We start from the raw sequence: 24,454 nt of genomic DNA on the forward strand, positions 1-24,454 counted from the left end.
GCGCGACGGCAGCTGGGTTATCGCTCTCCACTGGATGCCGTCTACTGACGCAGTCTGCTGACAGCACAGAGCACCGGAGAGGGATGACAACCTGAACAAAAGTTTGCATGCGCATCAAACCATTTATCTGACTGTATTGATCGAGCCATTTGTCTGTCCGAACCCACTATCGAGCAGCCTGTTAGCTGTGGGGAATATGTGCCCAGTGGAAATGAGAGTACAAAAGACAGAGAATAGACCTGACTGTTAATGTGATCATTATTGAAAGGTGATGAGCAGCAGAGAGAAAAGTGGGAGGGCAGAGACGGAGGGAGGGGACGGGATTAGAGAGAGCACTCCACCCTCTCCTCTTCACCACTTCTCAAGTACGAGCCAACAAAGCCTCCACATCAGTGTCATTCATCAGCCACAGCCTCTCAGTTACACAACTTGTGCATGGCATGTGTTTCCTCTTTGAATGTGAGCCCATTCATAGAGAGAGTCCACATCTGACTGTGTCTGCTCCAGCTGTGGTGGTGCTTGCGTGGTGAGTGTGAGTGTGTGTGTCACACTGAATAGAGGGAGAGGGGGGAGAGAGAGTGAGAGAGAGAGAGAGAGAGAGAGAGAGAGAGAGAGAGAGCGGACAGGCTCAGAGGGAAGATCTCGGGGGCAACAGATCTGGTTTGCTCGGCTGGAAGACCAAACACAACGGGATGGATTTCTGCATGACGTGAACGCTGGTGAGGAAGAACAGCTGCCTCACACAGAAAAAAAGGTCTGTGACTATTCCTTCCTTTTCAACCAATTTCAGATGTGTGCTGCTGATGCTTCAGGCTTATTTCTTATTTATTTCAATGACTTGTTTTCAAATTGTTTTTAAGAGAGACAGAGCTGGGATGGTTTGGATCTGATCTGTGAGAGGGGATCCCTGCTGGATACAAAGAGCTATTACTGACCTCAAATCTCTCTTTTTAGTTGCCAGCAACTTTATTCAGCGCGTTATCTCCGCCTGCAGAGCACTAGCGAGAGAACAAACACAGTTACAGAGAGGGGAGATGAAGTGCTAAAATGAAGGAAGAGAATTGAGACTTGCCGGAAAGGATAAAAGGTAGGGAGGGGAAGAATTCATGCCATTCACCAACTTGGGAAATAAGCGGGGCTTCCTGTGTGGCGGTTGAGAAAAAGAGGGAAGGAGAGAGTGATGAGTGAAGCAATTGTGCCCGAAAAAAAAGGGAGGAGGGTGTAAAAAAAAGTGTCCTTTCAGGGCAACGAGAACAAGAGCAGGGGTTGTTTGTGTTTTAAAAATGATGTATGACTCACCCCCGTTCATCGTCACAGACACAGAGTGGGCACGAGCTGCAGGCAGACAAACAGTATCGGATTTATTGGCAACTGCTTTCAGAAGTATCAGGAGTAATTAACAGATATGAGAACAAGGTGTAAAAATACACTTCACCACAGGGATGAACTGAAAGGCACACACACACACACTCACACACACTCAGACATCAAAGCAAAAGAGCTCATTATCTTCACTGGCCACTGACCAAAAAACCTCACAAAACTTCCTTTTTTATAATTATAACTGCTGCTCAGGTTTTAACTCGGGTCACCTTCCTGTCAGTTGCACCTTTGAGAACTCGACCTCCATCTGGCTTTTGGAAAATCCTCACCGAACATCTGAGAGAATGAGATGACAGCCAGGCGGAGGGCTCGACCCCTGCTGCAGCTTCGAGTGCTCTCAGGTGCGCTTGTGAGATTTTGTCATTCAAATGTAAAGGCGATGAATAAAAACATTAGTTTATTGTTTTGGAGACTCATTCAAATTCCGTCTCTTTATGTAAATTTGCAGTCTTGGCATACATCCAGTAACTTGGATTTATATGTGTATTTTTTTCTTTTAAAGTAAATGTTGAAACAATCCAAACTGCAGAGGTTTTTTGGGTCTCTTTCCAAAAAAAAAAGAAAAAAGTGGGGAAATGGTTGAGAGCTTGTGACGCATACTGCAAACTTCTCTTTCTTCATACTTTCATCATTCCTGCATATCTATGACCCCGGTGAGGGTTATCTTTGGTATTTGGGGCTGCAGAGGAGATTTGGAATTCACGCTGTTGAGCCTCAGGTCTGCTTTCAGCTGATCTGGCTCAGAATATGAGATATTTAGCACGTTTGAAATTCAGGCTGCTCTTATCTCCTGGCAATCTCTTGTTGGAGCTGGAATTGTACGTGTGCGTGTCTTGCGTAGTGTTTAAATGTGTATGCATGTGAATGACTGTTCTGCCATTGGCTCAGCTCGTCACGTCTGTTCGGGCATGTGTTATGAACACAGTGAGGAAAATGTATGCACACACACACACACATTCAAAAGATGTCCAAATGCCATGACATTTTGCCACATGTGGCTCGTGTCCATTATTCATGAAGTGAGGAGCGAATACCAGAACGGAGCACACAACAGAATGCGTCTCTCTGGGAAGTTAAGGCTTTGGTAAATATTTGCATATGCTGCATGCATGGACTGTAAATATTCCAGTAATGGCCAGGGGTATTTTCTGTCCCTGAACGAGATCGCAAAGGTTTTAATTAGAAACAGTAGAGCTTGTCCAAGGCTGTCTATGTTTGGCCGTGAATGAACTAGTTATTGTTAATTTTGAATAAAGCTTTATGAAAAAATAATACATTTTACAAACAAAGCCATAAAATCAGGCTGACCTGGATCTTCTGAATAAATCCATGGATAGATTAAATGTGGTTTAGCGCGACCAAATATCTCTAAAACGTCATCTCCTAAAACAATTGGTTATTACTATACTCTTGATTTTATTGACATATTTTCATAACATTTATGCACCTTAACATTAAACTGTGTGCAGCAAAGATTATCATTTAAAGGACACCTATTATACTATACCTATTATTTTTTTTCCTTTCCTTCCAGTTCTTGTGCATGTAAAAGGTCCTGACAGCCCAAAGTCCGCGCCTACGGCAGCTCCTCTCTCCCACAGAAAACACTGCTCCTGAAGTGCCTGAAACGCCTCGTTAGTAGTCCCGCCTTTAATTCCGCAATTCTTTACATCACACTATGTCGCCTTGTCACACATTTGCATAACTTGTGCTTATATTAACGGTAGAAGTGAAGCTAACTGGAAGGTGAAAACATGACAGAGCCGACTGTAGACACGGGGAGGGATGCTGGCTCAGGCGTGTATGAGCTGACCAATTAGAGCAGACTGGGTATTAGGAGGGGTCCTTCAAGAGACAGGAGACAGTGCTGCCGGACTGGACAGGACAAGAAAACTGATGGATTTTTGTAAACCCATTCTAGCAGTGACCCAAAATAAAATTATGTCTCTTTTGAAGTAGAACGGCACTCAGTAGAGTGCATACCTTCACCAAGGTTCTCAAACAGTCCCCTTTAATAAATTCAAGCCTAATTCAATATCAAATAAAACATTCAAATCCACTAGATCCACGCATTATTCCCTCTTAAATTGTTCTCTTATCTTGCAATATTGAAGAAAGTGAGAAAGATTCTGTCCCTTTATCCGGTACGCACCAAAAGGTTAATGAGGTCTTTTCTGGGCCAAGACCCATCCTCCTTCCAAATTTCGTGGAAATCCATTCAGTAGTTTTTCTGTAATCCTGCTGACAAACCAACCAAACAACAAACCAACAGACGCGGGTGAAAACATAACCTCCTTGGCGGAGGTAACAGAACAAATGTCAGGCAGTATTTAAACCCACAGTATACAAAAGACTTTGTACAAGTACATATAAGGTGACAAGACTGTGCGAAGACACTGTAGACAACAAGAGCGCAGGATATTTATGTGGACAGAACACGCTTTATGAGACGAATTGTGCCAAATATACATTGACAGCACTGACAGTGAGGAAGATTAAGGCGATGATGAGAAATTGGTGGGGGGTGGGGGGGTAAGAAACAGATTGAGAAAGTGGAGCAGAGGAAGCTTTACGGCACAATGTCTCAGGAGGAGTTTTGCTGAACGAACTCCACCAGCAGAGGAGGAGATTGTTTGAGGAGTGACGTGCGGAGATTGTGCAGCTCAGGATGGAGTTTGATCAGGACAAAAGGGAGCTTTGGGAGTCAAGGCTCAATGTCTATAGATACAGACTGGAGGAGGACAAAACATATGCTCAGGTCAAGACCAAACAAGCAAAGGTGGAGAATGCCATGGAACTCAAGAAGAGAAATTTGCTCTGGGCAGCCTTAGGAGTGTGCAGCTGAGATAGCCGAGGATATAGAGAATATATCAAAAGCTCTTGACATAGCCGAGAGGGCAATGCTGCCATTGAAAAAGCTGAAATACATAATCAGAGAAAAGTCATAGCTGAGGGAGAGCACTTCTACGCTCCAGGCTCAGAGACCCAGGAGGAAACAGGAGAATAAGGAGGCTGCAGTATCAAAACGCCTGAACTCCACATGCCCTGACTGGGAGTGAGGACAGGAAACTGCTTCTGTGTTAAGTTATTAAAGAAGGAAGGAGATGTAAGTCAAGTCAAAGAGCCTCTGGTGATGTCCAATCTCAGGGAATGGTGCCGACTCTGGAGGACCAATCAGGTGTTTGCCCCTGACTGGTACCAGCAGCTTCTATCATCCTGTCCAACATTAGAGGGAAGAGAAGGAGCCTCTGACATCCCAATTAAGTGTGAGGCTGAGCATGACTCCTTGCTCCTGTGAGATGGAGGATGACAGGAGGAAGTTGCAGCTGTACATGGTGTCTATTCAGCCTTAAAGAACAGTGGGAAGCTACAATATCAGCTATTGTTTTAAACAACTGCAGATTTCAATCCACCTGAGGACCTCCACGTCAGACTTTAACTATTGCGTTTTCTCAACATTGGCTTAATTCCCTCCTTGTTTTGGGGTTAGACCCCACTGCTGTAACAAGAATAACAAAAATTGCATTTTTCTCCAAATGTTGAAATGGAATGACGCTCAAAGTGGGTGGCGAGCCAAATACAAACTGGTTACTAAGGCCTAGTCCACACGAACAAGGGTATTTTTAAAAAACACATTCTTTTTCTTCCTCCTGTTTAAAAAAATTCCCGTCCACACCTATGGTATGAAAATGCAAACGCAGACTGTCAAGCGCTCACCAAAGCAACAGGTAGCGATATAACCTCTACTGTAAGGTCAATCAGAAGCCTGCCAATCAAGGGAGACAAGCCAAAACACCTGTTTCTTTGGTCTACACTGAATAGCCATTTCTGAATATCTTCACCCTGGCAGGAGTTTTTCAAAAGCTCCATTTTCAGTGACCTGAAACACCGTTTTCATATGTACGAAAGGCCGAAACGCATCGAAAAAGCGTAGTTTTAAGAAATACCCGTGTACGCGTGTACAGGGCCTAAAACACGTCCACCTAGCTTCAAGCTACCAAGCTAGTTGAGGCTAACAAGTTATCTGTGTTCACACATAAAGAGAAGCAAATCTCCTTGCGCTTTTTGCATGAGCTACTTGAGTTACCCCAAACTCCTCATGAGCTGTAAAATAGTGAGCAAACTCAGACACCGAGTGTCTCATCTTCTCCCCATCTCCTTTCTGTAAGTTCATGAAGTTAAGTATAGTAAAGTTAAGTAGTCAAATAAGAGATAAGTACGGTACATTACAGTGGATTTCAGCAGCCAGCTGAAAAGCAAGACTGAAGATAAATCTACTTGTTAATCCTGAAAGTTTCAAACATAAACTCCATGCGCTGCCCGACTTCATGTGTTTATTTTTCAAGAAGCTCGGGGCTCTGCCCAGGGCTGTCTGCTCAGCAGCTCCAGCAGTTGTCTGCCAGTTAACAGGGTCGCTCGTTAATCCAAAACACTGTCCCTCCACTCCTGTCTTTCAGTACAATTAACCACGCAGCAACCTATATTATTTGTCCAATATTTGCATTCATTCTCAAAAGGGATCAACACCACAAACACGGTAGAGAGGTCAAGATTAGTGACTGGAATTAGCTCAGGGCTAGCTGTCACTCAAAGCAAATAATATACAGAACCATTTCACAATGTTTACCATGTGACGACAGAGGTCCAGCACAACCAAAGTCTGGTATGACAAAGGTCCAGTACTACAAACATGGCCAGTACTCCGAAGGTCCAATATAACAGAGAGCCGGAACTATGAAGGGCCGTTACAACAAATGTCGCTACTGCAAAGGTCCTGTACGACAAAGCACCGGTACTATGAATGTCTGGTATGGAAAAAGGTCCAGTACAACCAAAGTTAGGTACGACAAAGGTCTTGTACTACGGAAGTTCGTAACAACAAAGATGAGGGACTACAAAGGTCTGGTACAACAAAGATCCAGTACTATGAAGGCCCAATACTACGAAGGTCTGGTACAACAAAGATCCAGGACTACAAAGGTCTGGAGATCTGGTACAACGAAGATCTGGGACTATGAAGGTCCGGTACAACAAAGATCCAGGACTACAAAGGTCTGGAGATCTGGTACAACGAAGATCTGGGACTATGAAGGTCCGGTACAACAAAGGTCCAGTACGCCCGTCACTTCTACTCTTAGTTTCTATATTTGTTCTGGGAGGCATTGGCAGCGGATCTATTCAGTAGTTTAGGACATGTTTGAAAAATGGCTTAAAACTTTCAATAAGAGAGGGCAGTGACACTCTGCTTTTCCTGGTTGGCAAAGGTTTTGATGGCTTGATGGAGGCAAACTAGAGAGTAACCATGTGGATGTGTTGATCATAAGGAAACACACAATGTAGAAGATTGCTCACATGGAGACAAGAATAAACTCAGCTCTCTGTCTTACTACCTCAACCACATAAAAAAAAGACATTTTAAACATTTTCATTTTCCTCAATAAAAGGCACACCATTTTTCCAATTAGCCTTTGGTGTTCTCTGTATTATAGTTCTGGCTATTCCTAAAGAAAATAACTACGGGTATTTATTGCACGTAGGCGGGTGTGTGTGTGTCTGACCTCTTCAGCCTCAGCGGGACTGCGTGGCCTGCCCTCTTAAAGTAGATTAGCTTGAAAAAAGAACCGAACATACCTTGTTGCCTGGATACAAAAAGCATCATTAAGCCCAATTATCAGCCTCTTCAGCTCACAATGAACAAGCTTCATCACAGATTTCAAAACAACATATCATTAACGACAGCAACCTATACTGCGCAGGAAAGAGTGGGAGGGTAGTGACAGGAGCAGGACAGTGGATAAGATGAGGAAAGAGGCAGCAGAGTAAGAGGAAATAAGAGCAGAGGGATGTAGAGCGAGCGAGCAGGCAGGGGTTCAGAGTCACCTTCATGACTGACGCATTTTGAGCACAAATTACAAAGGGAAAATTGAGGTGAGATTGGGAGCTGCAAAAATTACCTGTGGATTTTTTTCCCACTCATGGAAATGTTGTTAATAAACATGAAATCCATTAGTGTCACATTATCTCAGCAATTAAATAAATGAGTGTTGATTGAGTGGGAATGGCGACAAACAGCCAGATAGAAAAGACAAATAGAAGACGGAGAGGAGGAGGAGGGCAGAGCGTTGTATGTGCAGCGAATATTAATCCTTCAGCTCAACAAGTCTCTGCAGACAAAGAGACAATATAAGTCAACAAAAGTGGAAAGTCATTTTTTCGCTGGGCTGGAGGACCACTGGGAGTCCTTTAGAAAGAAAACAGAGTCGGGGCAAGAGAGCAATCACAGAAAGAGAGCGCTGCGTAACTCATCCCCTCTCATTATGCCGTATCTCCCTGAAGGTACAGATGGCTGTAAATTAAAGAGAGCAGGGTTCTTGTCAAATGTACCATCCAGAGAGAGACAAACGCAGAGAATGGGAAAGAGAATGAAAGGAAGTGAATGAGCTGGGGGTTAAGGGACAGAGCGGCTTGCTTGAGCTTCAAAAGCTACCTTACTCAGTACGAGATCAAGAAAAGTTACCGGTGCCGACACTGACGTTCGTTAGCGGCTCACAATGAAATCCTGGCTCCAAACTGGTGCAACACATTTCATTATATGGGAGAGTAACTTATCACCTCAACAGTGCTGCGAAAGACCTTTACTGTGTAAGAATGGGCCATCTGTCCTAACAAATAAGGGTTGGACAGCTTACCACCAGAGCTAGCTGCTAGCTAGTAGCTCAGTTAGCTGTGCAGCTAGCGGCCCGGTCCCTAGCTCTTTCTAACCCAAGCACGTGTTCATAGTGTTCAGTAGACATTTACCTGGGCTTTATTTAACAACAGATCTGGGTCCATGGGATTTTGAAATTTAATTGCTCAAGCTAATCGCTAACAGCTACATAGTCTGCTATTCGCTAATAACAAATGTTTATAGTGTTAAGGAGGTGTCAACATTTTACTGTTTTAAAACAGTGATTTTAAATCACTGTTAATGACAACACCTTCACTTTATTGTTAATTTCTTGAGCTAATTGCTAATCGCTAACATCTACAGTACAATCTGCAAATTGTCATTGGTTCCAACACACATACATACCCAAGCGCTGCCTGAAAACACCTTCTTTCCAACCAAATCAAAGTTTTACTACTTTGATACTGTATTTAAAATTTATCTGAACGGTCTACAGTGCTACAGACTACATTTGCACAACTACAAATTTTGAAACGAGGGCCTTCAAACGCGCATTGTAGTGTTTTCTAAACCAGTCTTTATATAATATAACATAGTTATTACGGCTCACAGAGGAGGTAGGCTACAACGAATATAGCCTTCCATGACTGCAGCCTAATGTGGCCTGGGACACATATGGTCCATGGTGAAATGCATTACCATAAAAAGGAGAGGAAGTAGAGGAGGGCAGGCAGATAAGAGAGAAACGAGCACACACCACCGAGGCGACGACCATGTGCTGACCTCCAGCTTTCATCCTGGTCAAGGTCTGTTATTCCTCCCTTTGAAGTGTCTTTCTCTGCTGTCATAAGTCAAGACACAAGGCCTGCATCACCCGAACACAAAGCAGCCTCCAGCCCATCTCTCGCCAGGACCGCGAACGCTTGTCTATGCTCGGGCACGTCTTGCAGTCATGCAGTAATTTGCGCTGGAAGATTATTAGCAGTTTAATATGCGGTGGAGGAGGGCCGGCTCTCAGCTGTCTTTGTGAAAGCTGATTATGAGGACTTTAATTTCATCAGATAAGGATGCCTTCATTTATGAGCATATGCGACTGCAGGCGCCGAAAAGCCTGACAGGTATTCAAAGAGACAAGCACTCCCCCTGCTGTTCCTCCTCATTACAGTCTGGTCAGAACGGCCCTCTGAATCTGTCAAGCTCTCTGACTTTGCCATGTGAATGACTTTTAATAACGCTGAGGAGCCCAACGGACCGGGGCCCATGGGGTTCTTTTGTGATTGGCAAGAAATTCATCCTTAAAACTCATACATTTTCTCTTTAGACTAACTTTAAGTGATCACAAGTATATTCTGTTTATGGTGTAATGTGCATCTTTATTCATCAGTCTATGAAATACCCTTAATCATGTTATGTACTACTTTTTATAATCTCCTCAGCCCTAAACAGAAATGTGTTCTGCAGTTTAATGCCAGATGCGAGGTTAACCATCTGGGCCAATGCAATAAAAGATTTTCTTTTGTATTTCTAAGTCAATTTGTAGGTTCTTAATTTTCCTGAACTCTCCCATCTGGTGCGCCGAGGGGGCGAAAATAAATGATTATTAAGTCTGCTCTGCATCTAGGGCTCTTGAAGTAAATTGTTGGCCCTGAATCAAATTTGCAGAATTGCTCTCTGTCTTCCTCTTAATCTCTGCCAAAGCCGAGGATGTGGGTGAAAGCTCTTTTGTCAGCAAGTGATCTGACAGTCTGAATCGTCCTGCAGGGACGAGCTGAACCTCTGGGAGCTTCATCAGACAAAAGAGAATTTCCCCTGCAGGTCGTCTGAATTATTGATGTTGAAGTTTTGTAGTTTCCAGATAAACTCAAGTCACTCATCTTTCTTTTTTTTCTCTCATGCAAATCTACGCCACACATCAGCCAGGATGTCGGGGATGGACGTCCTGTTGGTGGACCATAACGACACCGCGCTCCCTCCAGTAGACAACGGGACCTTCCTCCGTTTCTCCCCGACCTCTGCTTCGACGTCGGCGGCCGCCTCGTCGCCTGGGCGTCCGGGCAACGTCTACGTTTACGTGTGGCTCTTCCTCGGCCTGCTGGTGTTCCTGCTGACGCTGCTCATCATCTCCCTCCACAGGCTGAAGAACATCATCTCCTCCTCCTCCTCGGTCCCCGACTGCAGCAGCGAGGGGGGGAGCTCCTTCACCAACATGGAGATCTGCAGCATCTCGTCTCAGAGGTCCACCATGTCCTCGCTGTCCACCTGAGGGGGGGGGGATGTGAGGCCATCACACTTATACTGAGAAAGACAATGTGATGTACAGGTGTTGAAGGGTGAGAGAGACTCTGTGGCCTCTTTCAACAGTTAAAACAAATGAACCTGAGTGACTGCTGTCCAATGAGGAGCTATTATCTTTCCTCAACATTCATCTCTTGCTGTACTTGTCATATTCATTGTAGAACAAATAGACTTTCAACTTTTATGTGATGCTTCGTCCAGCATGTCTCATTCCAGTTCTGAATTACAATATTATTAAAGACCCTTACTTTGTACAGATATGCATGCTTCTGCCTCAGCTGTTCAGTCAGGCTTTGGGATGCTATAACTCCAACAAACTGTACTCGCACAATGTTTCTTCATGATTCCTTTTGGAAAAAGGAAATTACCCAAGTCACCTTGCTGTGGATGTAAAGGTGAGAAAGAAATGAGGGTTGTGTCTTACACTACTGACAGGCAAGTCGGCCTCTGACAGACCAGGTCAGAAGTGGCAAAAACAACAAGATGAAATTGTGCTCCTGAGAGACAGGTCTACCAGCGTAAAGGATTACCCTCTCCTCCCTGTCAGGCTCACATGGCGTCTGATCGCCGTCTCCATAGTGACTGAAGCGTGAGAGCTCCGTGCAGCTGTCAGCCGTGTCTGTACTCCGGGATAAAGCTGCAGCAGCCGGATGGCTCTGCTTGGAAAAGACGTCATTTTTTATTTTAATACTGAGAGCGATGTAGCTTCTTTGACGTGGCAACAAAAAATACAGCGCACAGTCGGAACGGATGATGTGAAAGAGGCTCATTCATCTCTGCAACGCAAGATTCAATAACAGAGCGGTGGTGATGGCACTGCGAGGAGTCAGATCTGCCTGTGTTCTTCTTCACAAATCCTCTTTGTTCTCACGTTAATCTTTTCAGGTGATGGTACTCTATCAGCCACACTCTTTGGTTTGGAGTCTGCTGGAAAGCTTTAAATCATGAAAATTGGCACAGGGAGTCACAGAACATAATATTTGAAAACCCTCGCTCTGCTCCAAGTTTACTCAGCATCTAATGTACAACCCTGATTCCAAAGACATGGGACGCTGTGCAAAACGTAAATAAAACAGAATGGGATTATTTGCTGATAATTTTTTGACACCGACTCGATTTAAAACAACACAAAGACGACACATCTTGTGTTTTTTACGGCATCAACTTCATAGATTTGTGTTAATATGTGATTATTTTGAATTTGATGCCTTCAAGATGTTTCAAAGAAGTCTGGACAGGGGAAACAACACCTGTTTGTGAACTGGTGGGGTGAGGTTCAACACATGATTGTATCAAGGCTATCACTCCTCGGGAACACATTCTGTTTTGATTTACACAACGTCCCAGCTTCTTTGTAACGTTGCGCTATTAGGAGAGTTAGAACTAGACACTGTAGATTATAGATTGTAGATCTTTACTGTTTGAGTTTGTTATGTACATTTAGCCAAACACATTGGAGGATAAAAGCAGTAAAATCCAGGAATTACAGCAACATTATGTAACTTTTTCACTTTACAATAACAGCTTGAAAATCATTTGATGGTACGGTTTCTTGTAATCAGGTGAAGGGTGTCTCTGTCACCTTCCATCCCACAGCATCAGTGTTTGACGAATGGGGAATGAGAGTCAAAAATCCACTTTTCTTACTAATAGGACCTGTGAAGAAAATAATTGTAATTCCAAATACAGTTTCAATCCACTTCAAAATCACATTGTTGCCAGTAAAAAGAAAAAAATGGGTTCAAGATTTCAGCAGTTGATGAACCTGTATGCACACCAATCAAATTTCATCACGTCCAGAACCTTTTGGTTTGATGTAGCACAAAAGATGCACGTTTGAAAGTTGTTTTCCAGTTAACCAAAAAAAAGTAGAATCATTGTTTCAGTCTGCTGGTGTTAAATCAAACCTGTACAGATTTTGTTGTTTTGCCAGTTGAATTTGAGCTGATTTTGCAAACACAGACACAGTGTCCAGTGAAGATTAAAACTCTTTTCTTTTCCAACTTGGGTCGCCTGTGTCTCTACACTCACACTGATTCCTTACCTAACCTGGTATGATTTACTGCAGTGGTTTTTCAGCCCCTGGTCCTGGTGGCGCCTTGTCCTGCACGTTTTAGATGTTTCTCTGCTCCAACACACCTGAATCACATGATCAGCTCGTCATCAAGCCCTGCTGACGACCCATTCATCTGAATCAGGTGTGTTAGAGCAGAGAGCCACCAGCAGGACTGAAGAACACTGATTTACTGTATTGTGACTGCAACTCTGACTTCTGTCCATTGATGATTTCCTCCTCTTGCACATTGAACCTGCTGCTTTTTTCTAATGCTTATAAGATATTCCTATTTTGTAGCCGTATTTGATTACTGGGTCTGCTGCATAATATCCTGTTAACTCAAGCACCTGAGCAAATCTACAGCAACTTGTGATTTGCAATTATTCAAATTAACACCCATAAAAGGCTCAGTTTAAGCACATTTTAACAGACGAAGCTCCACACAGGAGACTTTGGTGGCATGCAAGTTCAAGGGAGCTCCAGCTGTTTTAGTGGATTTAAGTAGGATTATATGCAGAACAGGACTCTGAAACTAATAATTCTCTGTATGAGAAAATCGCAGCAAAGCAGGTAGTTCAACAAGTGTGTCAAGAGAACATTTCAACTCAAGAGTCTCTTGAAATCATTTGAGGGAAGATTTCTCTTTCAGCTCGTGTCTCATTGAATGCAACAATAAGACGACCTTGACGTCTCCCTCCCTCTGCGGCTCTACTGCCGGGAAGCAAAAAAGAAAGCTTAAGCGAAACAGAAAATGCGCCCAATGAAAAGTCAAGTCATCAAATTCTTTGCATATTTTATTTTTCTTATCATGATTTTTTTTTTTTCAACTCACACATGTCATATTTTACATCTTTGCAATAAAACATGAATACAATAGTTTTTAGGGTTTCATAGATCCAAAAATATTTAACCTTTTTTTGGATACGTAAGTTGAACCTGTCGATAGAGTATGTGCATGTGCGCATTTGATCAAGATGGCTTCACACATACAGTACATCTCACATCTCGCCCCCTCTCCTCGCTCCTCCCCCACCTCTATCAGCTACAGAATCATGATATTGCTTACAACTGTGAGGTTGTAAAACCTAATAATCACACATGAGCTCAACGTTTTTAAATACAAACATCAATGCACAAATAATCCCGTCGGGAAAATGGACCTAAACAAAATGGCAGCCGACCAGAAAGAACCAAGCTAATAAATAATGATATGTGATTGGTGCAAAGTGCAAATACAAAACAAACTTTTACATTGATTTGATTCTCTTTTTTTAAATAATCAACAAATGTGGGTAAGTGAAGGTTTCCTTTGCGCTTTCAGTCATATTCAGCTGATTAAGTCTCCACCAAGCCTGAACCAAGACTATATGTACATATTTGACAAAACAATCACCAAATATACAAAGGAAATCATGTCAGTCTTGTGGTTTGTCATCCTTGGTGGCACTGGTAAGACCTCTTTATCGTTACCATCTCCGGCAAAATCATCACCATCCTTGACACCGCCGTTATTACCATCAGTCTTGTCAACATTATAATAATTATTACACAATATTTTACATACAGCAAGTCATTAATAAATTAAAGGTGATAAGCGCAGTTTGTATAGTGAAAGAACACGTGTAGACTCTGACGGAGGCAGAGCCGTATTTACATAAAAATCCGATTTAACCCTGCTGCAGGTAAAAGGAAAAAAAACATTAGAAAAGAAAAGAAAACCGGATAAAATCAAATAAAATCATAACCCCAGGCAAATTTTTCAAGGGTGAATTTAAGATCGAGCCAATAGCACCGGTTTCTGAACAGTGGGTGGGGCTTTCTAATCAGGTTAGACACATTGAAGGAGTCTTAATTTATAGCCCGTCCAAAATAATCCCCAAACTGAACTCCCCTCAAACAAACAGTAGAGAACAAAACTGATAAAGAAGAAAAAATCTAAGGGAAAACAAAACTTAGGTTCTTTGTCTGTGAAGCATTAAGCGTACCAGGAACGGCAACTGCAACCAGTCCTGTGAGTGGTACGGGTATGATCGACCTCTACAAGGTCTGCTTGACTCGCTCTTTATCTCCATTCTGCAGTCTGTCTATTTTATTAGCAGGTTTTGGTGTGTATCTTCGGGGTAATATGTGTCTGTGGTTACACATACACGTGTGCACAGAGGAAGTTGTTTCCACCAGCGCTGCCGCATCCTCAAATCAAGTCACCTTCACCAGCCTAAGGTCCGGTACTTGTTATTCCTTCCCCTCGGTACCTGTGGTTTCCCCCGCGTCGCAGATACACAGCAGAATGCATCGCCTCCTCTCCCTCTTGTTCCTTTTTCCTCTCTCTATCCTCCTCTTCCTCACGCTGTCCACCTCAGTACCTGTTCTGGTGTTCGTAGTGCCAGCGGTTGAAGTCTATGTTGAACGCCACGATGCTGCCGGACGCCATGCCGGTGATCAGAGTCCTGAGGGCAGAGAGTCACATCTGTAAATCAAACTATTCAATTCATTATTCACTGCATATTTCCCTGGGATATTATCCGACATTTGGGAATAAATAACCTCCCCATTAATGATCCTTCTGTATTCTCTGCTGTCCCTTTTGAGGTGACCCAGTTTCACAACAACATTAGTCCTTAAAGGAGCAGTTCATCCCAACATCAAAATACATATTTTTCCTCTAACATGTAGTGCAATTTACCCATCTAGATTGTTTTCTTGGGGGATGCCGAGTTATGTAGATATGGACGAAACACTAGCTAACCCAGCTAGCTAAGCTCGCTAATGTTACAGCTCAGCCGAGGAGGTTAATATTTACATCCTGGGCTGTCATGGTCTCCTATGAACTACCTCTAGTGGTACATGGAGGAATCCCAGAAATGTTTTTAAAAATTAAAATAAGTTAATCTAAAAACATATAATACTATATAAAATATTACAGAATAAGGAATGAAAACCCTTAAAATTATGTTTGTCTTTCCTGTAAAATTTTAGTTTCGGCCTGCTACGTAATCACATTCATGTGAGTATCGCACACATAAATCATCCATGATTAATTACCATCTAATCTCAAACTGTGATGGTATGATAGTAAGCAGAGGTAAAAGGAAACATTTTAAAACACTACAAACGTGGCTCAAAATGAGAACCATCAGGAAGAGGAGCGTGTTTTACGAGGAGAATATCTGAAGCAGCCCTGAAGTTGACGACAGCAGCGCTACTGAACCGTTCATAGCACCTGCTAACGTTAGCAGTTAGCAGCTCGACGTCAGTCATAACAGTGTTACTTGGAGAGCTTAATATTTTCTGAGGCCGTACCTGGTGTAAACAGTTTGACAAACATTGATCTAGATGGATACATAATAATCAGAGTCTGTCTGTTTCACCTCTGGTCATGTGAGAGGTCCATGGCACGGATGCCTGCGTCACATCCTGGGTAGATGTAAAGCTGTTTGAAGTCACACGCCTGCCACACCTCAACAACCCCGTTGTCACCTCCCGTCACCAGGTTCTGTCCGTCGCTACTCAACAGGATTGCCTGGAGAGAGAAAAAGAGGTTAACAGAGGCCACACGCTTCTGAGCGTTGGACAACAGCACACTGGATTTCTTGAGAGTAAACAAGGACGGTGTTCATGCATAAACATAAAACAAAAAGAATGACAGTATGTTTACAGCCTCACCCGCGTGGAGTCGTTGACCTCCATTTGTGCCAGCAGTTTTCCGTTTATGCTGAAGTTGCAGAATCGGCCTCTCTCGTAGTAGATGATGCAGTGGCCCTCGCTGGACACTGAGATGAGGCGGGGCCGCTGACACAGCTCTGGGCCCTCCAGGGCTCTGAGGAGGTCCCCGGTGATAGTGTGGACCAGGCACGGGCCCTCTGAGGAGCGAGACCGAAGCAAGAATTCAGAGAACAAAGTTTGTGGGAATGATTTTTACATTTTGTTTTATTCACTGACATTAATTAACTTTGCAAATAATCTCAATAATCTACACGTAAAATCTCTTTTAGGCACAGACAGACAAACCTTTAGCTCCACTGATGACCAATCCCAGCTCTGCACACACAGACACACACACCACCTCGTGGTCATGTCCTGTCAGTACTGCCCTCGGAGCGGGGTAGTCACCTGATAAAGAGGAAACAAAGTTAGTCTGGTTAGAAACATCCCACGCCTGAGGGAGCTGTGGAGACAGGTCAACATTCATTCACACATGCTGTTTGCACTCACTGTTGTTGGGATTGTCCCCGATAATGTGGTGTCTTCCACTCCAGTACCACAGAAGAAGAGTGGCGTCTCTGGAGCCCGACACGATGTAGCAGTCTCCTCCGATGTAGGACTCTGACCTGGCCAGACACGTCACGACATCCCAGTGGCCAAAAACTATCTGGGTCAGCTTTCCTGTGGAGATGAAGGAGGAGGATGGATAAGTCAGCGTGTGCTCTCTGCTTATACTTTACATCCAGAGTTGCTTCACTTTAAAATGGTTAAATGAGCAGTCAATACATCAATGCACTCTACGCCCAGGTGCATATGTATAAAAGATCTTTCCGATGAGTTTCCATGATCCACATTTAAAGTAGGACAGAATCACAAATTGCTACAAACTCCTGAAAGCTAAGACTCATAAATAATACACAACCTACCAGTTTCAGTGGAGTAAACACGGAAGCTCTTGTCCCAGAAGCCGCAGACCAGGATGTACCGGTTGTCGGCGGTAACCACAAAACAATGTGTGTTGATTTGGATGCTCTGGTCCACCAGGTCAGTGATCTGACGCTTGTTCACGCCTGAGTTGTTTGCTACTTGGGAGCACAGAGATGTTAACAGGTTAATGAGGGCAAAGAGCTATCTGATGAACTCTAACCTTCGTCACTGCAGATTTTGCAGTCTCATGCATTATATGAACATAAACCCTTAGTGTATCTTGTGATATATTGACTTCAGACCCTCTTACTGACCTAGCTGCCCTCATTATCTCACACATTCATGTCCAGTTATTATCTAGTATCTATCTAGTGAAGATTTCCGTGCACTGACCTATGAGAGGATCCATCTCAATCGGTAGATGATGAGCTTGTTCCAGCGAGTATCCTGGAGCTCCACGGAGGCCTGAGGGGTCAAACATTACAGACAGTCACACACACGTGCATACACACATCATAAAACAGTACAATCACGCTGTTCGACTGCTCTCTGATGAAAGTTCGATGCAGGCTTGATGTTTCAATCGATAGCAAAAGTCACACAAGCAACCTCATGACCCTCCATAATAACATTAGCACTATTAATTACAGCCAGCCTCATTACAGCTGGCCTGCTGTGCTAATGAGGGCAATAATGGGGTTAATTGAGGCTTTAATTAACAAATATTTCTATGTCAACATCCAGGGAGTGGACAAAATAAATGTCAACGCTGATATAATCCAAAACAACAACAGCAACAACAATGGGCTCAATAACTACCACTGGAATGAACTAACATCTCATCGAGTTTATAAGCTTCTATAAGTAAAGTCTTAACCTGCAGTGTGCGGGTAGTACAATGCTCCTGAAGCCAATCACCGCCAGATAAATCTCTCTGTATTTGGCTTACATCAACCAGCAAACATTGGTTTGTCAGAGCTATGGCTCCATGAGCACATCAGCAGTGTTTGTGTAATTACTGTCAACACCAGAAGGGGAGCACTGCAGGTTTAATTACATAGCTGCTGAAAATATTTTCATTCCATCCAAAATCCTTTAAAAACCCTCCAGGGACAAGAAATGAATGTGTACAGAGTGATTAGATAACGTGTTATAGAAGGTATTTTGCATGGATATGAAAACAGGTGTGCCTTGAGATTTTGCAGGACATTTGGTGTCCATTACTCGACTAATCAATTCATCTCTTTTATGAACGACTCACGGTACCACCAACACACACACACACTCACCGACTGTGTTGTGCCAGCGGTTGACGGCAAACAGCCGGCTACACGTGACGGTGACGGCTGCCGGTATGCTGAGGTGAGGGAGGGTGTTCGCTGCGACGTGAGTGACGGGGGAGTTGGAGGGGAACTTGAGGACCATGATGACGTCCTGCTGCATCTGATCCTTAAACATCAGAGGGCTCTGGGGAAGGAAACACTGGTGAGACAGACAGAGAGGGACAGAGAGAACGAGGGAGAGAAGGGCAGAGCGAGGAGGGAAGGTCGAGGGAGAGAGGAGGGGCGGGGGGGGACAATGGAGACGGAGGTAGAGGGAGAGACAGAACAGATGGGACAGGAGGAGGGAGGGGAAAAGGTATATTAGTGGGAGCACAGGGTCAGAGCAGGTACACACACTGAGGGTGGCTCTGGGCCGAGGAGAGGAGGTGGAGGCACTGGCTGGTCGGGGTTCAGGATTGACAGGTTTGGGTTGAAATGGATGGCTCTGATGTGGAGACACTGAGGCCTCGAGCTGCTGAGGGTAGCAGGGGGGACAGAGAGGCTAAAACCAGGGAGGAACTTGCTTTGGAAAAACGTCATTACATACACTCGTATGTAATATCTGAAAAATCCATATAGTTTTTTATATCAGTGGACTTCATGGGTGTTTAAGGCTGAAATGTGTTAAAGGTCCCATATTATGCTCATTTCCAGGCTGACACTTTTTTTTGGGTGTCTACTAGAAAAAGTTGCTAGAAAGGTGCAGCATAGAAGTATCTCTTTTCCTTTAAACGTTCAATAATTTGACAGCGTTCGTTGGGTCCAAAATGATGTTTTGTTTATCTCTGTGTAAGAATTCTGATGGTTTTCTAGAACGCTCCATTGTAGTGTCTGTCTCTTTAAGCAGAAAGCCCAGTCTGCTGTGATTGGTCAGCGCTCCCAGGCCTGAGCAAGCACCGGCAAAAGTTTTTCCGATCGTGGACAATTTGCTTTTCTCTGAAGCGTTTTGATGCTTTTACAGTATTTATGAAGCACCTAGACCTGCTTATCATCCAAAAAGAGGAAATCTCACTACAATATGGGACCTTTAAAAATGTGAAAAATGAATGCAATGTGTCACATAATGTCTTAATGAATGTCTTTAAAATAACCTTTAACCTCAGAAAAAACTCTTCCCGTTCCCTGAGTGAACATTTCCTTAAAAACAACCTCTCAGTAAACAGATAATACTGCTATGAAACTAAAAAGTGGAGTAAGATGAGTCTTCTGAGGTGTTCTCACCAGGTGCATGGCGGAGGAGCGAGGTGGGTGTGGCTCGATAAGCAGCTGGGAGGGGACCTGACCACACGCCTGAATCTGGGTCTCAATCACCTGCGGAGACAAAGATGGGGTCAACGTGGGAGAGGAAGAGGAGGGTCACGGAAACAACGTAAAAACAAGGAAGCCACATATGCATGTATTTACTTTCCTTAAATATGCCTCGGATTAAAAAACATCTATCTAAAATATCTAGTGTTGCAATGCAATTAACTCGTGAGTGGGAGATTTCTTCACGGCAATAATCAATCTGTGACTCAAACCAGAGCGATGTGTCGTCATAGAAACCAACCTCACGCTGCACAGCATCTAGATTGTCAAGGTTGACTGCACCCTCGTAGGACAAGAAGTCGAACACGTTGAGCGCTCTGACTGCTTCTGGCCCTCGCTGCTTGTAGCCGAATATTAGATCAATCCACTGGTGCAGCTGGCACGACACAAACTCGCTCTCCAGCGCCTGGTTGAAGTCACAGGTGCAGAGGGAGGAAGAAGTAAAGAGAGTCAAGGATATGTTCAGTGGTTTTTAAGTATTTCAGAAAAGAGCGTCTGTGTCCCTCACCATCCGGTTAATGCGGACAAAGTCTTCGGGTTTCTTGGCCCAGGCAGGAAGCTCCACGTCGCATACGGGGACGCCATCTTCACGCACTCCGAGCTCATACTCGTTACTGTTGACGAACATCTCAGGCAGGTAGTAGAACTCTGGGATCAGCTCCTGATGGACACAACAGAAACACATTGCTTATTTGAACAAAATGATCACTTATTGCAAATGATCATTAATTTAGCTAAATCTGCTTAATATTTAATCCTTCCATGTTTTTAGACAATGTGTGCCTGCCTTAAAGTACATTTAAAGACCTTCAAATGTCCCAGTACTGACTGATCTCAGGATTGTTATCAGGACTGTTACCTTGACGTCCGCCGTGTCCCTCTGGCAGTTTCTCCACGAGCAGCCGATGCCAGAGAAAGCTCTCTCCGGATGGTCAAACTTGCTATCGTTAGCGTTGAGGAAGAATGTGGTGAAGGGCTCCTACAGGCACAGGAAGAGACAAATCCATTTGAAAGGAAGCCTTCGGTCTCTGCCGTGTGTTTACAGGGCTGCTGAAGGTTAAAGTTTGTAAGTGCTTGGAGCAGGTACTTACTATCCTGAGCATCCACATCAGCGTTGAATGAGCAGTGGAGTAAAGGGTCGTGTAGTGGTGAGGAGATGTGCTGTCGTCGTCCCACGTCTCGTAGCGCTCGGCGTAAAACGCTGCTCGCTTGGGATTTAGTGCACCGATTGGCTGGAGGAGAACAGAGAGAAATATGCGGCTTAAGTCATGGATACATGCAGACGGACTGAGCATATCGTACGCCTTTCTTGAAAAACAGTGGTAAAGTATGAGTAACACTGCTTGACCTGTAGTTTACCGTTCATAAAGTGCAGCAGGAGTCCTTAAACCCAGAAATCAGTTAGCATTTTTGCACTTCTGGTTTCCTGGTCTTGGAGTCAATGGCTTTTGCAAAAGGGTTTTTGTTAGATGCCTGAAATAAGGTCTGCAGCTAACACAAGCTAAAGACATTTTAAAATACGTTAGTCAACACCCCACTCAAGTAATTTGAAGCTTTAATTTGTCTTAAAAAGGTGTAAAAAAGTGGCTAAACGAGACTACAGATGTCGTCAGTGTACCTTTAACGTCATCACGCCCAATAAAAGTAGTGTTGATCTGTCGAGATTATCTTACTGAACTCAATGTGTCAATGTATCATTAAGTTGGAGGAAGTTGAACATCTAAATATGCTTCATACAGAATGCGTGGGCTGATTTAGTCACAGAAGCTGATAAAACTGCATCTTCATGTTCATAAATACTGTGGCCGAGGGATATAGGTTGCACCCGTACTTATTATATGAGTCTGAAGCAATATGACAAACTTTTATTGCGCTCACTACTGCAGACAAACTCCTACTGTTTTTGTACCTTTCACAATAAAAGCCCTAGAAGTCATACAATGTTTATCCTCATTATTTCTGCTTAATAGAGGAATTAGAAGTAGAAATAGAATTAGAAGTAGAAGTAGAGGATGAAGACGACATTCTTTAGTAGCCCCCTTCAGGAAATGGGTGTGCTTTGCACAAAGACACGTCATCTCTGCTGCACTTTATTTTTGGGTTTATACCGCCTTCTCAGTAGCACGTATGCAGTTGATTGTGAAACGTGCATGAAGTGTTGTGTTCCTAACCTTGGAGAGGTCTCTGAAGTTTCCAGGTAGAGTGAGATCGAGCTCCTCTGAGTCGTAGTTGGTCAAGACCCAGGGGAAGATGGGGTACTGGTTCAAATCATTATAGGTCCTCCCTGCAGGGATGCAAGATGGATCAGAGTGGAGAAAGTCACAAAGGATTTACAGATACAACATCATTAGTGGTCTAAAGACAGTCCCAAACTGTGTTTCTGTGTCAGCCTGCAATATGGAGACACAACATATTTACTGGCCTCACAGTGAATTACTACATTGCTTTAAGTTTCACACTATCGGATTAAAACATGCTATAATACGCTTATCTAAAAAAGTGATTAACCAGTTGTCAGGCTTCAAAACCTCTGCACTTAATGAATCAGGTTCACACTCGAACGTTTAATCAATGAGACTAAGTTCCTGGTGCAAACAAAGACGATTACAATTAGACCATCTGAGGTTGTACGTCAGTGTGTTAAAAGTCGCTCCAGCAGAGACAGAAAAGAGCAAGCTGCTGACAAACTGAGCTCTTACTTCAGAGTTTAAACACATTTTCACTGGCTGGCATTTAACTTATTCTGCAGTTTTATTGCTTACATATATATGACTTTGTTTTATTTAGATTTATTATAGTATATCCTTAAATAAATTGACATTTTCGCGCACATATAGGACTTACAAACACTAAAATAGAATTCATATTACTTTGTTCTTCGTCCTTTGTCACTGTGCTGCATTATTCATGTATTTATGAATATATATGTATTTACATGTCACTCCGGTGACTGTTATTATGCAAACTGCAGCTGAGCTGTGGCTGACAAAGCTGCATCCTTGCAAATCTTTCAGGTTCTTTATCTGGTCTTTTCAATAAAGTCTTTTTATACACCGGCTTCTTTATTCATGCACATGGAGAGAAATAAATAAGAAAGAGGCGAGTCTGCATTTTCTTGATTCTGTGATGGGTATTTCTTAACAACGCAGCACGGTGGGAACTGTGAGGACAACCAAATAAGGTCGTATTTGTAAAATCTTCACAGCAAATAAGCTAGAAAATGTCAATTTCACGGCGTAGGAAGAGAGAAAATACAGGAAAACATGAACTAATTCAATTGTTTTGTTTACAAACTACATGAGACATGACTCTGTGTCGAACACAAACGACCACAGTTAATTTGGAGGCTGAGAGCCACAAAAACAGACTCATGAAATGTGACTGAAAATGGACTTTACCTGCAATAGTGTTGAGGAACATGAGGTACTCAAAGTTGGAGATCTCTCTCCTCTGCCAGCGCTGAGTCATGTTGGAAGACTTGAAGAGCTGACGAGGGGTTGCCAAGGAAATCCGCCTGAAATACACAGAGAAACACACACACACATTCAAGTATATTGTCATACCACCGATCCTTTTCAAACCCAGAAGTGTGTTGGACCAGCACCTACCTGGCCTGTGGCAGGCCGTAACTCGTTCCTACGCCCACCCGTGGGAGACTGTAGACCACCCTTTTGACCGTGGCCTGGTCAGGGAAGTTAAACATCACAGACGCTGCGGAGAGCAAAAGACAAGATAAAGTCATCATATAGACCACAAGTCAATCACTCACCATGACAACTCATGTTGAACTGGTACCAGACTGTGGACACTGTATAGCGATGAGAAATGTTTCATTAATATTTTAGTCATTACTTGACATCAGCTGCACTGTGCCATCGCTGGGACTGATGTCTGGACTGTTTTAGATTAGTCATTTTATTGAGTCGACTGTTGGTATCAGTGTTATACATGTTGGTGCCCTGTCCTTTTTTTGTATACCATGACTTACTGGAAACTAGAAATAACTAAAAACTAGTTACATGTAATAAGAAAACAAAAATAAATGTAACTGTAATCTGTTTTTATTGGGTTGTTTGACTGATATTTACGTGCTCAAGACATATTTTAGCACTACATTTTGTTGGTGCCCATCCAGTAGGCTACATATTTATGTTTAAATAAGCTATATTGCCCAGATGTAATAAGTTACATTACATATCATATATTTAACTGAATAACTAGTAGTCTGTAACCTATTACGTTTCGAAAGTTGCTCTCCCAACAATTGTTATAAATAATCTGCAGACGTACTTCTGTTGGCCATGAAGACCTCGAGTCCAGTATTCTGCAGCAGGTAGCGTCTGGAGAAGACGGCTCGGATCTCACTGAACATCCATTTGCCGTGCAGACCCTCTGAGTAGGCCAGAACCTGTTGAGAAAAACATTTTACATAAGACAGACTCTTTACAAATGTATCAAAAACTATTTGTCCCATCCAGAGAATGTGGTTGAAATCTTATACTGAACAATAATGAACAAAGACAGCTGGTCTTTACCTTAGCATCTGTGTTCTTGAATGTGGGATCCTCCTCGTCCACCTCGAAGTAGATCTCAGTAGTGGTGATGGACAGAGTGCCTCGAGCCACCACCACTGGAGCTACCAACTGAGCTGGAGTGCTCAGAACCACCGGGCCTGGAGGTGGAGGGAGGGTTACTTCTTTAGGTATTTGTGGCACTGACTGAGGCTCATGATACACAACAGCTACAAGCGATGATCACACAACAGATAAATCAAATGGCACACACTCTGTAATC

The 24,454-nt window shown here is 43.3% G+C and overlaps 2 protein-coding genes and 1 long non-coding RNA gene across 19 annotated transcripts in view; 1 reads left to right on the forward strand and 2 right to left on the reverse strand.

The window, feature by feature from the left end:
* Positions 1-398: 398 nt before the first annotated feature.
* On the forward strand, positions 399-12,367 carry sertm1 (serine rich and transmembrane domain containing 1). 3 transcript variants are annotated; one of them, XM_084374001.1, is made up of 2 exons: positions 399-754; positions 9,967-12,367. In XM_084374001.1, exon 2 carries the CDS (start codon positions 9,972-9,974, stop codon positions 10,311-10,313), a length of 342 nt encoding a protein of 113 aa, XP_084230127.1. In that variant the 5' UTR covers positions 399-754; positions 9,967-9,971; the 3' UTR covers positions 10,314-12,367. The 3 variants fall into 3 exon arrangements, with proteins under 3 accessions (XP_084230127.1, XP_084230129.1, XP_084230128.1); XM_084374003.1 differs by lacking the exon at positions 399-754 and adding an exon at positions 1,045-1,087 and having other exon boundaries at positions 9,967-11,647; XM_084374002.1 differs by lacking the exon at positions 399-754 and adding an exon at positions 2,966-3,017 and having other exon boundaries at positions 9,967-11,647.
* On the reverse strand, positions 11,743-12,698 carry LOC311269677. The gene is made up of 2 exons (XR_014624130.1): positions 12,390-12,698; positions 11,743-12,001 (listed from the first exon to the last, which is right to left on the reverse strand). It is a non-coding gene; the product is annotated as an uncharacterized lncRNA (long non-coding RNA).
* A 479-nt stretch (positions 12,699-13,177) lies between these two features.
* The window catches only part of nbeaa (neurobeachin a), a 108,245-nt gene continuing 96,968 nt past the window's right edge, over positions 13,178-24,454 (reverse strand). For 10 of the 15 annotated variants that reach the window (XM_084374287.1, XM_084374282.1, XM_084374275.1 and 7 more), the window contains 18 exons: positions 24,196-24,332; positions 23,951-24,068; positions 23,269-23,371; positions 23,059-23,174; positions 21,832-21,944; positions 20,752-20,892; positions 20,520-20,639; positions 20,169-20,321; positions 19,902-20,066; positions 19,574-19,663; positions 18,320-18,512; positions 17,424-17,495; positions 17,030-17,185; positions 16,614-16,784; positions 16,410-16,511; positions 16,065-16,261; positions 15,770-15,921; positions 13,178-14,848 (listed from right to left, as the gene is read on the reverse strand). In XM_084374287.1, coding sequence (XP_084230413.1) covers positions 14,758-14,848; positions 15,770-15,921; positions 16,065-16,261; positions 16,410-16,511; positions 16,614-16,784; positions 17,030-17,185; positions 17,424-17,495; positions 18,320-18,512; positions 19,574-19,663; positions 19,902-20,066; positions 20,169-20,321; positions 20,520-20,639; positions 20,752-20,892; positions 21,832-21,944; positions 23,059-23,174; positions 23,269-23,371; positions 23,951-24,068; positions 24,196-24,332 — 2,390 coding nt within the window. In that variant the 3' untranslated portion in view covers positions 13,178-14,757. The remainder of the gene's footprint in view (positions 14,849-15,769; positions 15,922-16,064; positions 16,262-16,409; positions 16,512-16,613; positions 16,785-17,029; positions 17,186-17,423; positions 17,496-18,319; positions 18,513-19,573; positions 19,664-19,901; positions 20,067-20,168; positions 20,322-20,519; positions 20,640-20,751; positions 20,893-21,831; positions 21,945-23,058; positions 23,175-23,268; positions 23,372-23,950; positions 24,069-24,195; positions 24,333-24,454) is intronic. The other 5 variants (XM_084374278.1, XM_084374277.1, XM_084374276.1 and 2 more) reach the window with 1 other exon arrangement.

The sequence above is a fragment of the Pagrus pagrus genome (genome assembly GCF_965226575.1).
Source record: "Pagrus pagrus genome assembly, chromosome: 14".
NCBI lineage: Eukaryota > Metazoa > Chordata > Actinopteri > Spariformes > Sparidae > Pagrus > Pagrus pagrus.